Source organism: Nomascus leucogenys, chromosome 22a (genome assembly GCF_006542625.1).
Source record: "Nomascus leucogenys isolate Asia chromosome 22a, Asia_NLE_v1, whole genome shotgun sequence".
Taxonomy (NCBI): Eukaryota; Metazoa; Chordata; class Mammalia; order Primates; family Hylobatidae; genus Nomascus; species Nomascus leucogenys.
This window is the reverse complement of record NC_044402.1, coordinates 32,528,945-32,541,687: the sequence shown is the minus strand read 5'-3', so window position 1 is coordinate 32,541,687 and position 12,743 is coordinate 32,528,945. Positions and strand designations below refer to the sequence as shown.

Genomic DNA, 12,743 nt, shown 5'->3' with positions numbered 1-12,743 from the left:
ACTGCCTCTAAAATATGAATCTAAAATTTACCATCCTCTACTTTTGGACATTAAGACTGCTTCTAATTTTTTTCCTATTATAAATAAGAATGTAATAAACATCATTTTGCTGAAATATTGATCCACATGTTATATCATTTTCTTATTCCTAGGGGTTTTCAAATGGCCCTAATAATGGCTCAACCATAACACGCCTACATTAGGGCAGAATCAGAAAATGTCAGTGTACCGCATTCAGAAGAAAGCCTCGATTAAAACAACTATTTCTGGCCAGGCGCAGTGGCTCATGCCTGTAATCTTAGCACTTTAGGAGGCTGAGGTAGGAGGCTGCTTGAGGCAGGAGGGTTGCTTGAGTCCAGGAGTTCAAGATCAGCCTGGGGAACATAATGAGGTCCTGTCTCTACAAAAACTTAAAGAATCAGCCAGGTGTGGTGGCATGTGGCTATAGTCCCAGCTACTCTGGAGGCTCAAGTGGGAGGACTGCTTGAACCTGGGAAGTTGTGGCTACAGTGAGCTGTGATTGTGCCACTGCACTCCAGCCTGGGCAACAAGGCAAGACACCATTCAAAACAACACTAAACAAATAAACAACTATTACCTACATGTCCATCAACAGGTAAAGAAATAAAGAAAATGTAGTATATGCATACATTGGAATATTGTTGGTTATGAAAAGAAGGAAATCCTGTCATATATGACAAGAATGAACCATGAGGACATTATGCTAAGTAAAATAAGCTAATCAGAGAAGGACAAATATTGCATGAGTCCAATCATAAGGTACTTAAAGTAGTCAAACCCAGAAACACAAAGTAATATAGTGGCTGCCAGGGGCCGGAGCGGGGAGGAAATGGGGAGCTGCTGTTCAAAAGTTATTGTTTCCAGTCATACGAGATGAAAAAGTTCCAGAGAGCTGGAACTTTGGGCTTCTGTTAACAATACTGCACACTTTAAAGTTTGTTGAGAGGGCAGATCTCATGTTGTGTTTAACATACACGCACGCACACACACTCCAAAAAACTATCAAAATCTTAATTTTGCAAAGGCAAGAAGCTTTACAAGGAGAAGATACAGCTTATCAAGATCTTTGTAAGACGATACTAAGAGTGAGGGGGAAAAAAAAACTAAAAGATCTTTGATTCAGATTCAGAGTCAGACATGGTATGGCAAACCTGTATTGCTGTAAAATATTTATAAATTCTATGAACTACGTGAGTGACCAGTTTGGCTAAAAATACTTGATAATATTTCTGCTTTTTCTCTTATGCTACAAAACACTCTATGCTTCCTGAAATCACAGTATAGAAAATAAGGGCTCTATCTGATGTCAAACTGACTTTAATAGTCATTTCTCAGAAATAAAAACTCTAGGCCAGGCGCGGTGGCTCACGCCTGTAATCCCAGCACTTTGGAAGGCCGAGGAGGGCAGATCACGAGGTCAGGAGATTGCGACCATCCTGGCTAACACGGCGAAAACCCGTCTCTACTAAAAATAGAAAAAATTAGCCGGGCGTGGTGGCGGGCGCCTGTAGTCCTAGCTACTTGGGAGGCTGAGGCAGGAGAATGGCGTGAACCCGGGAGGCAGAGCTTGCAATGAGCTGAGATCGCGCCACTGCACTCCAGCCTGGGCGACAGAGCTAGACTCCATCTCAAAAAAAGAAAGAAAAGAAAAGAAAGAAAGAAAAGAAAAAAAGAAAGAAAGAAAGAAAGAAAGAAAGAAAGAAAGAAAGAAAGAAAGAAAGACAGAAAGACAGACAGACAGACAGACAGACTCTAAATTAAAGGCTTATGTTAACTTTAAACCTTACAGAAAAAACACATACACATATATGTATATGTGTGTATATACATACCTATATATACACACATACACACACACACATATATATACACATTTTCTTTTTTTGTTTTTTGAGATGGAGTCTCGCTGTGTCGCTCAGGCCGGAGTGCAATGGCATGATCTCAGCTCACTGCAACCTTTGCCTCCTGGTTCAAGCGATCCTCCCACATCAGCCTCCCAAGTAGCGGGGATTACAAGTGTGCGCCCAGCTAATTTTTGTATTTTTAGGAGAGATGGGGTTTCACCATGTTGGTCAACAGGCTGGTCTCGAATTCCTGATCTCAAGTGATCCACCCGCCTCAGCCTCCCAAAGTGCTAGGATTACAGACATGAACTACTGTGCCCAGTAGACCAGAATATATTTTAGAAAACCGCACAATATCATAAAATACATCTAGGGTATAAAATAATGTTTATAAACTATATACATTATTTATTTATTAAGCTCTAAATGATCTTAATGAACGCATCTGGTTTTTTCCCCATTTTGTTTGTCTTTCTAACCTATGTTACTCAGGGTAACGCCTCATGGTAAAAATGCTTAACTCCTTGTATTTATCAATTCTGTATTAATCAAAAGTATATCTGCTAGACAATAATAAGTGTTGATGAGGATGTGGAGAAATCAGAATCCTTTTAGTACCGCTGGTGGGGAGGTAAAACAGTGCAACTACCTTGGAAAAGAGTTTGGCAGGTTCTCAATCTTCTTCTTTAGTCCAAAACTTGGAACCAACCCACATACCCATCACCTGTATAAGAAACACACAATGAAGGCCAGATATGGTGGCTGATGCCTGTAATCCCAGCACTTTGGAAGGCCAATGAAGGCGGACTGCTTGAGCCCAGGAGTTCAAGACCTGGGCAACATGGCAAAACCCTGTCTCTACAAAAATTAGCCAGGCATGGTGTTGTGAACCTGTGGTCCCAGCTACTCGGGAGACTGAGGTGGGAGGATAACCTGAGCCCAGGGAGGTCGAGGCTTCAGTGAGCCGTGATCACGCCACTGTACTCCAGCCTGGGCAATGGAGTAAGACCCTGTCTCAAAAATAATAACAATAATAATAAAATAAAAAAGAAACACATAAACCAAATGTAGTATATCCACAATGGAGTTATTATTTGGAAATAAGAAGGAATGAAGTGCTGATGCATGCTATAACACGGATAAACCTTGAAAATATGCTAAGTGAAAGAAGCCACTCACAGAAGACTGCTTATATGAAATATCCAGAATATACAAATCTACAGAGACAGACAGTAGATTAGTGGTAGCCCAGGGTTGGGAGACAGGGAGAAATGGAGAGCGGCCACCTAATGGGTATGGGGTTTCTTTTAGGGGTGATGAAAATGTTCTAAACTTAGATTGTAGTGATAGCTGAACAATTCTGTAAGTATTCTAAAAACTATTAAATCATATTTTTTAATGGGTAAATTTTATGATACGTAAATTCTATTTCAATAAACATTTTTATCTGGTAGCTTTCTGAATCTAAACACAATGCAAAGCCTTGTTTCTTTCACACTAGTGTCTAAATAACCATTGCTCATTCTATAGAGAGTAGCATTATAATTTGTTGAAAATACTCTAGCAAAAATTTTAAAATAAGGATGTTAAAATAGCTCTGAACTACATGAAATCAGTCTCAAATCTGATTCTGCACCTGTTTCAAACTAGTCATTCTCTTGTTATCAAAACTTAACAAGTTGGGTACGGTGGCTCATGCCTGTAATCCCAGCACTTTTGGAGGCTGAGGCGGGCAGACTGCTTAATGCCAGGAGTTTGAGACCAGCCTGGGCAACAGAGCAAGAACCCGTCTGCACAAAAAAATAAAAAAAATTAGCTGGGCATAGTGGCACATGCCTGGAATCTGAGCAACTCAGGAGGCTGAGGTGGGAGGATCACTTGAGCATGGGAGTCAGAGGCTGCAATGAGCCAACAGCACACCAGTGCAGTCCAGCCTGGGCAATGAAGCCAGACTCTGACTCAAAAAACAAACAAACACCAACTTAACATAGATAAATTTTAAAAGCCATTAAATAGAAAATTTAGAAAATTTATTTGCCCATGGTACCATGGAGTGGGGTGGGAGGTGGCTGGGTCTTTAACGCTGAACTCAATCTGCTTTAAAAATTGTTAATAGCAGTTGGGCACGCTGGCTCACGCCGGTAATCCCAGAACTTTGGGAGGCCGAGGTAGGTGGATCACCTGAGGTCAGGAGTTCGCAACCAGCCTGGCCAACGTGGTGAAACCCTGTTTCTACTAAAAATACAAAAAATTAGCTGGGAGTGGTGGTGGGTGCCTATAATCCCAGCTACTTGCGAGGCTGAGGCAGGAGAATCGCTTGAGCCTGGGAGGCGGAGGTTGCAGTGAGCCGAGATCGTGCCATTGCACTCCGGCCTGGGCGACAAGAGCAAGACTCCGTGTCAAAAAAAAAAAAAAAAATTTCTTAATGGCAGTAACAAGAAGCTTAAGAGATTAACAGTAATAATATCCATAATATCCATTATATAAACTATGTTAAGTATAAATCATACCTTTTTATTTCTTGTCCCTTTTGCTTAGGAGATTCACCTCCATTCAGGATCTGTTCTAAATTCTTTGTTTCTACTGATCCATTTGGTTCTGAATTAGATAGTCCAAGTAATGACCTTACCCGCTGAGACCGTACATCTAATATTGTATCTGTATAACCTACTTCCTGAAGATACCTGTAAGAGAAAATAAATACTAAAATCCACATACTGTTAACATGTGCTAGACTCAAAATCACATCAATTTTAGAAAAACCCATAATCCTATAAAATATGCTCTCCCTTTGTCTCAGTACCTTTCTTCTCTACAGGCTAGTTCCAGTTCTAAGAGAACAATACCAAATACAAACCAAAATTTATATTAAAAAGCATATAGTATGGTTAACACTGATTAAGAGCCAATTATCTCAAAACCCAAGAAGCCCTAGTGTCTTAAAACGCTTTTAGGATTATATACACACACACATTTTTAAATTTCCATACACACAACCACACATTGTTTTTAACTTACACACACACACACAAACACAACACACACACATTTTTTAATTTCCAAGGAACGGTAAAGAATGAGTAGAACTGCATCTTAGCACACAGAGATACTAAGTTTAAACCTGGGGTTGTTAACTAGAGATTGATGAACACACTAATTCTCCTTCTAGGATCTAAGATCGCATAGCACTCCTCTAGTCCTGTGATTTTCAATCTTTCACTATATCTAAACCAAGGAACTTAACCTAGGATCTAAGATGAGACTGGAAAAGAAGAAAGGGACTAGATTATGATACAAAGATAATGAGTTGTGAATGGCTTTGTGACAAATAAGTATTTAAGAGGCTAATGAAGGATGCTTAAAAGAAGCCTTAAATACTGCTGGCAGAAGAACAAAAGATTTTTAGGTGAATGCTAAAGAGAAAAAGACTAGATCAGGACACTAGCAAGAAGTAAAAATGGAGGAGAATAAATGTGAAAAAAAATAAGCAAGATATAATCTTTTTGACGTGATGCACAAATGTATGTGGAAGTAGAATGAATAAACAAGTAAGAACTTCACACAATTTTCAGGTTTCTAGCTTGGATGGTTAGATGATGGGTACACATTCAAAAAAATTATACAGAGTCAGAATCAAGTTTATAGAGTACCTATCAGACAACCATATAGTGTCTATAAAAAAAATACAAGTGACAACGTTTATTAGGCACATAGATGATACAAATCAAAAGCTCAGAAGAGACTGGCCTGATTATACAGATTTGGGTCATTAATCTTTGGTAATATTTGAAGCCATGGATTTAAATGAAGTCACTCAGAGAATAAGCATAAACAAGGAGAGAAGGTCTGGGTATAGAAACATCCAAAGGACTAGAAGCATAAAACTCAAAGGAAAATGAAAATATTTGAGAAATTAGAGGAAAAAAAATGATAGCAGAGAGTGCTGTCATGGAAGCAAAAATAAAAGTTTCAAGAAGGAATAGTTAATGTCAAATTTTTCCAAGATACCAATTATAACAAAAAAGGTCTCTTGAATATGTCTGTGAAGCTGCTTCAGAGGAATGTCAAAATGGAAAACAGACAGCTGACAAATGAACAAGAAGGAAGACTATGGAGATAAACTACCCTTAACAAGTTTGGCTATAAAGTCACAGGGAAAGATAAAGGTGGCAAGAGACTAAATTGTAAATCAGGCAATGGGATTAGGCATTTATGAGAGGAATACCGTCCAAGTGATTTCTCTACTGTCCAGAAAAGCTGTCCTCACTTTTCTTCTAAAAAATGCAGTCCTCTCTTGGGGAGAACAGCTCCCATCATACTCTAACCACTTGGTCTGAATGAACTGCCAAGATCTCATACAACCCAGGTAAAAATGACTGACTCATGGGCAATTATTTGATCAGTCAGGACAACACTTACAGAGTGTTCTCTGACATACAGAAAAAAAGTGGTTTTCAGAAGAAAAGAATAAACCTGAGATAGAGAGGAGTAGAAAATCAAGTTAAGAATGTCTTTAGAGTTTCCAGTCTGAGAGGGCCTCCAAGCTATCCTAGCTCTTCACTTCCTGACACTTGGTTGTACATTATTTCCTTCAATTCTGCTAGTTATCCAGCATCCTTCCAATCAATAATCTATTCTTTTCTTCAAATTTTAGTCACTTATAAGGAGAGCCTGGATTGATAAATACCTTTTTGAATGGTAAGAAACTAAAGTAAAAGAGGTTTAAATACATTTACAGAGGCTGGTGCGGTGGCTCACACCTGTAATCCCAGCACGCTGGGAGGCCAAGGCGGGCAGATCACGACGTCAGGAGATCAAGACCATCCTGGCCAACATAGTGAAACCCTGTTTCTACTAAAAATACAAAAACTAGCCGGGCATGGTGGCATGCACCTGTAGTCCCAGCTACTCAGGAGGCAGAGGCAGAAGAATTGCTTGAACCCGGGAGGCGGAGATTGCAGTGAACTGAGATGGTGCCACTGTACTCCAGCTAAGGGAGGAGAATCTCTTGAGCCCAGGAGGCAGAGGTTATAGTGAGCCGAGATTGTGCCACTGCACTCCGGCCTGGGTGATAGAGACAGACTCCATTTCCAAAAAAAAAATACATTTACAGAAAGGAAAGTGTTAAGGGAATTGCCACCTGACAGCCTTCATATTTTCCGTGAAGCAGAGCCTGAAGTGCTTTAATGAAATAAGGGAGAATGGGCTGAGATGTGGTAAAAGTTTAGAATATCCACTGAGGACAATGGAAGCAGGGGGTGGCCAAGGGTTATGGAAAAAGGCTCTCTGCAATGTTTGGACAGGAAACTATGAATACATAATAGTATTCACACGATTCTGTAGTTTTTATCCAAGAGTTAACTAGAAAGAGGCAGACAGAGTGAACGAGGGCTAGAGTTTTTCAGGTACATTTAGTAAAATGACTGGTGAGGAAGTGGTAAACAGTGGGCAGCAAGAAAATTAAGGGTACTAGATAAGAGTGATCAATTACAGAGTCTAAGCTAGAGCTAGGGAAACAGAAATAAAATAAAAGCAACCATAGGTAGAAGAGCTAAAGAGAAAAATTATATAGTTTAGGATTTAAAAATCATGGTAAAGTCAGAGGGCAAATAACACAGTGGTCAGAGGTGGAATGCATGATGACTGTCCAGACTATGAAATATTCTAAAGATAGTTCTACAAGATCAAGAGTGAAGGTAAAGATACCTACAGTAGAAAAGGCTGATTAACTGAAAATCAGGATATCAGTAGGATACAAATCCCAAAATTTTCAAAATATAAGGAAAATAATACATGAAAGACAAAAAACAAGATTTGCCAGAGAAATACTTCCAATACAGCAAGTAATTCAAAATTCAAAAAAGCTCCTTAAAAATTCAACTGAAAGGAAGATTTGGCAATCCACTTCTGAAAAGTTTCAGATGAATTCAACTAAATTCATTCTCTAGACTGGTCACACCCACACTGAAAAGAAATGTGTGAATTCTGCACTGACAGGAATGGAGGGCTCTACAAAGTATGAATTCCATATTGTTTTTGTTCTGCTCAAGTCATCCAGTCTTTTGGACATTCTACCCTGCAAGTAAGAAGACAATATCATCCTGAAACTCAGAGGAAACAAACTTTTAAAAAGATCCAAGCATCTACACAGCAAAAAAAGCAGCAATACAAAAAACATACACATTGTCCCAATATAATTTTTTACTCGTAAATTGATTCAGCATAAGCACTTTCATACCTAGATCCTTAAAGAAAGCTGAAAATAAGTAATTACTCACTGTCTTAAAAGCTGTCTGCCTTGCTTCCACGTTAACTGGCTATTCTGAGGTGCTGTGGGAGCCTCTGTGTCTTTGGTTTCTTCTAAAAATTAAGAAAAAAAAGTTTTACATACATTATTTCAACTCCTGAAAATATTGCCAAAGTTTTCTTAGGGATAAATTCCCATAAAAACATACTTAAATATTTTATAAAGGACAGGAAAAAATTAACTTTCATCTAAGTATTAACTGTGGGTCACTCATTTTAAATGTGTTTGTCCTAACAACCCAAGGACTTAAGTAGTATGTCCCCCATTTTAAAACAGGGAAAACCCAAGTGTACTTTATTAGTATCAAGGAATCAAATGCCCAGGAGATAAAATATTATTAGAACTGATTTTTTTTTTTTTTTTTTGAGACAGGGTCTCACTCTGTCACCCAGGCTGGAGTACAGTGGCACTATCTCGGTTCACTGCAGTCTCGACTTCTCTGGGCTCCAGAGATCCCACCTCAGCCTCTCGAGTAGCTGGGACCCACAGGCATGTACCACCATACCCAGCTAATTTTTGTATTTTGAAGAGATGAGGTTTTGCTATGTTGCCCAATCTGGTCTCAAACTCCTAGGCTCAAGCGATCCACCCACCTCAGCTTCTTAAAGTGCTGGGATTACAGGTGTGAACCACCATGCCTGGCAATTTAATTTTTTTTAACTACTAGAATTCTGCTAAGTCGATTGCCTTTGAAATTAAAAAGCTGTATTATATAAGCTATTCAAAATCAACACTGTTAAGATATTAGGCATACATAAAAATATTGAATACCTTAATTTGGGGTCTGTATCAGTGGACCTTAAGTCTACATTACAGGACTTCACCTAGCTAAGATCCTTTTTTGGAACTAAAATTAAACCAGAAAATAGTTTTTACTATAAGTAAAGTCATTATTTTATTTTCAGATAACAAAGTGTACACATTTAAAAAAAAAAAAAAAGAGTTTAGGCCAGGTGCAATGGCTCACGCCTGTAATCCCAGCACTTTGGGAGGCTGAGGTGGGCAGATCACTTGAGCACAGGAATTCAACACCAGCCTGAGCAATATGGTGAAACTCTGTCTCTAGCAAAAATACAAAAGTTAGCCAGGCATGGCAGCACATGCCTGTAATCCCAGCTACTCAGGAGGCTGAGGCAAAAGGATCACTTGAACCCAGGAGGCGAAGGTTGCAGTGAGCCAAGAGTGCACCACTGCACTACAGCCTGGGCGACAGAGCAAGACCCTGTCTTAAACAACAACAAAAAAAGAGTTTAATGGACAGTATGATTTCAGATTAATCTCTCAACAAGCATCTCTAGAACAAAATTTAAAACTATTGACATTTATATCACAGAAATATTTCCCCATAAGTTCCCATTATTAACATAAAGACACAGTGAAGAAGAGAGGGACTTAGAAGGTCAACCCTCATACTGAATGTTGAAGACTCTGTGAGGCTCCTAGCCTCCTCAAAATCACTTAGTACTTGCTGGTAGTGATTCAAATATCCTCTTCAGACATTATTTCTCTAACCCTAACAGTCCAATTATTAATACCTCTGGCTGGGAACAGCAGCTAAGGGTCTGCAATCCCAGCACTTTGGGAGGCCAAGGCAGGTGGGTCACTTGAGCCCAGGGGTTCAAGACCAGCCTGGGAAACATGTCAAAGCCTCATCTCTACAAAAAATGCAAAAATTAGCCAGGCATGGTGGCACGTGCCTGTAGTCCCAGCTACCTGGGAGGCTGAGGTAGGAGGATTGCATGAGCCTAGGAGACAGAGATTGCAGTGAGCCAAGATCGCACCACTGCACTTCAGCCTGGGCAATAGAGCAAGACTGTGTCTCAAAAAAAAAACAACAAAAAAAAACACTTCTTATTCTATCCCAAACGTAAGCATTTCTTTTATTTCCAGAAATAATTATTTCATTCTAACAGTCCCCCTACTGATTTTTCTATTTATAACATTTTAAAATTATATATAACACATAATCACTAGAGGAAAAAAATACTAAAAAAACAAGATACACAACTGCCCAAACCCTATTATCCAGAGTTAACAACTGGTAGTACTTTAGTGTTTATCATTTCTTATTTTCTACCTGAAAATATACATAATACAACCCCACCCTTTTTAAAAATGTGCCAATGTATATACTGCACTATAATCTGCTTCTGACACTAAATGTAACTTGAACATTCTCTGTATGGCAATATAGTTTAACATAAAAAATGACTGCATAATATTCTATAGAAAATATATACCTATTTAACCAATCCCCTAATGTTGAAATTAGTTTCCATTTTCTATTATAAATAATGTTGCTAAGGATATTCTTGAAGTACATCAAGTGTATAGCTCAAGGAATTTTTGAACACGCCCATGTAACCAGTACCTAGATGAAGAAACAAAACATTATCAGCATCCCCAAAAGCCTTCCTTGTGCCCTCCAGTCACTAGCCACTCCAAAAAGGGTATGAATGCTATCTTGATTTCTAAAATTATCTAGATTTTTGAATATAATAATTTCTTCAATTTTCAGTTTTATGTGATTAAACCATGTTGTCACAGTTTTACTTTGCTCACTTTTGTTGCTAAACAGCATTCTATTATGCTAACATATCACAATGTACTTATCCATTTATTCTAATTCTGAAGACTGCTCTAGTTGTTTCCAGATTTTCACTGTAAATAATGATGCTATGAACATTCCTACACAAGTTTCATGATGAACATATATATGCTTTTTGAGGAGTAGAGTTACTGGATCATAGGGTATGTATATAAATATTTTTTGAGACAGGGTCTCGCTTTGTCATCCAAGAGGGAGTAGAGTGGTGTGAAAAAAGTTCACTGTAGCCTTGACCTCCCGGGCTCACGCAATCCTCCTACTTCAGCCCCCTAAATAGCTGGGACTACAGGCATGCAACACCAAGCCTGGGTAATTTCTGTATTTTTTGTAGAGATGAAGTTTTGCCATGTTGTCCAGGCTGATCTTGAACTCCTGGGATCAAGTGATTCAACGCCTCGGCTTCCCAAAATGCTGGGATTACAGGAATGAGCCACAGCACCTGGCCTAGGGTATGTATGTTATATCTTCTTTAGTAATAGTCATAGTGTCAAGTCACTTTCAGAGCAGCATTATCAATATATAATCCTAACACCAATGTCGACGAATCCTGGTTACTCCACATCCTCAACACTTGATATTGCCTCTTCTGCCATTTTAGCCATTCTGGTCAGTGTCTAATTGTATTCCATTGTGGTTTTAAGCTGTATTTTCTTAATAACTAATAAAAATCAAGCAACATTTCATATATATATTTATTGACCATTTATATATCCTCTTCTGTAGTGTGTCTTTTTAAGTCTTTTGCCCATTATTCTATCTGATTATCTGTTTTCCAAATGTAGAAGGGAACTCTTTTATATTTTAATATAACCCGTTTATAAGGTTAGGTTTAGGCTATATCTATTTATTTTACTGAGAGAGGGGTATAAATACTTATATATCTTCTACTATGATCAAATCAATATTTTGTACATTTTCTTTCTTATATTGATTTCTCTGGGGGTATATAAAAGGCGACATTGTTTCATTTAATATTATCTCTATACTCTGACATAAATAATTTTACAATATTCTGTTCACATGATGTACTTCTGCCCATCCCTTTGTTTGGTTTTCCACTAAACATCCTGAAGAATTTTTCTACATAACTGAAAACATTTTACTTCACTGTTATTGTGTGTCCTGTAAAGAAAATACTTGGCTGGATATTATTTTATTCCTCAACTTGAGGAACTTTTAATATTTAGGTTTATACAGATAAAAACAGATTGTCTTGCCACAATTTCAGTTGTGAGCAAAAAAGACTTATCTTGCTTTATACAAACTGTTATACTGGGACCACCTAGCCAATTCTGATTCTGCTTAGCCTCTACTGCAGGCACAGTGTGGCTTTAACTAGCCTCTTTTCTTTACACAGACCAAGCCCTACAGTTCTAGAAGTGCTTGCTTATTTTCTGAATATTCTAGCCATACTGGAAATAAAATGAGTCAAAAAAAAAAAAAGTTCTGAATTCACCAGTATTTTTCTGGTGAAGTCACTCTACTCCCTTTAACTGCAAAGAGACGACTATAATAATCATGGCTCGGAACAAGTAGACCTTCCATGTTTCTGTTCCTGATTTTTGCTTTTTCCAAGGAGGAGATTCTAATATAGTTTCTTGGCATCAGAATAAGCCTTCATAACCACTGAAAAGCCAGGTCAAAGAAAACCTATGCCACTTCCATCTTGGTCTCTTAATTTTGTATGTATGATAACAAACGGAAGCTCTAATAAAGTTCTGCTGCTAAGACTGAAAGTGTTAAAGACTAAAAAATCAACTGCAAATTTTATGTATGGTGTGTTGTTTCTGCCAAGTTCTACATACTTAATATTGAACTCAAAAACAATTAACTAAATTTTTAAAATTTACTATAATACCTAACTTTGTTACCTTTTAGCTCAAATTACTACCATAAATGCAACTACACTTTTACATAGATTTCAACTCAAGGATAGTAAGACAAGTTGCCTCAGGATTAAGAT

The 12,743-nt window shown here is 38.1% G+C and overlaps 1 protein-coding gene across 4 annotated transcripts in view; it reads right to left on the bottom strand.

Annotated features, from left to right (window-relative positions):
- The window catches only part of STRN3 (striatin 3), a 134,299-nt gene that overhangs the window by 49,607 nt on the left and 71,949 nt on the right, over positions 1-12,743 (bottom strand). For all 4 annotated transcript variants that reach the window (XM_003260722.4, XM_030804283.1, XM_030804282.1 and 1 more), the window contains exons 4-5: positions 8,144-8,225; positions 4,376-4,549 (exon numbers count right to left, since the gene is read on the bottom strand). In XM_003260722.4, coding sequence (XP_003260770.1) covers positions 4,376-4,549; positions 8,144-8,225 — 256 coding nt within the window. The remainder of the gene's footprint in view (positions 1-4,375; positions 4,550-8,143; positions 8,226-12,743) is intronic.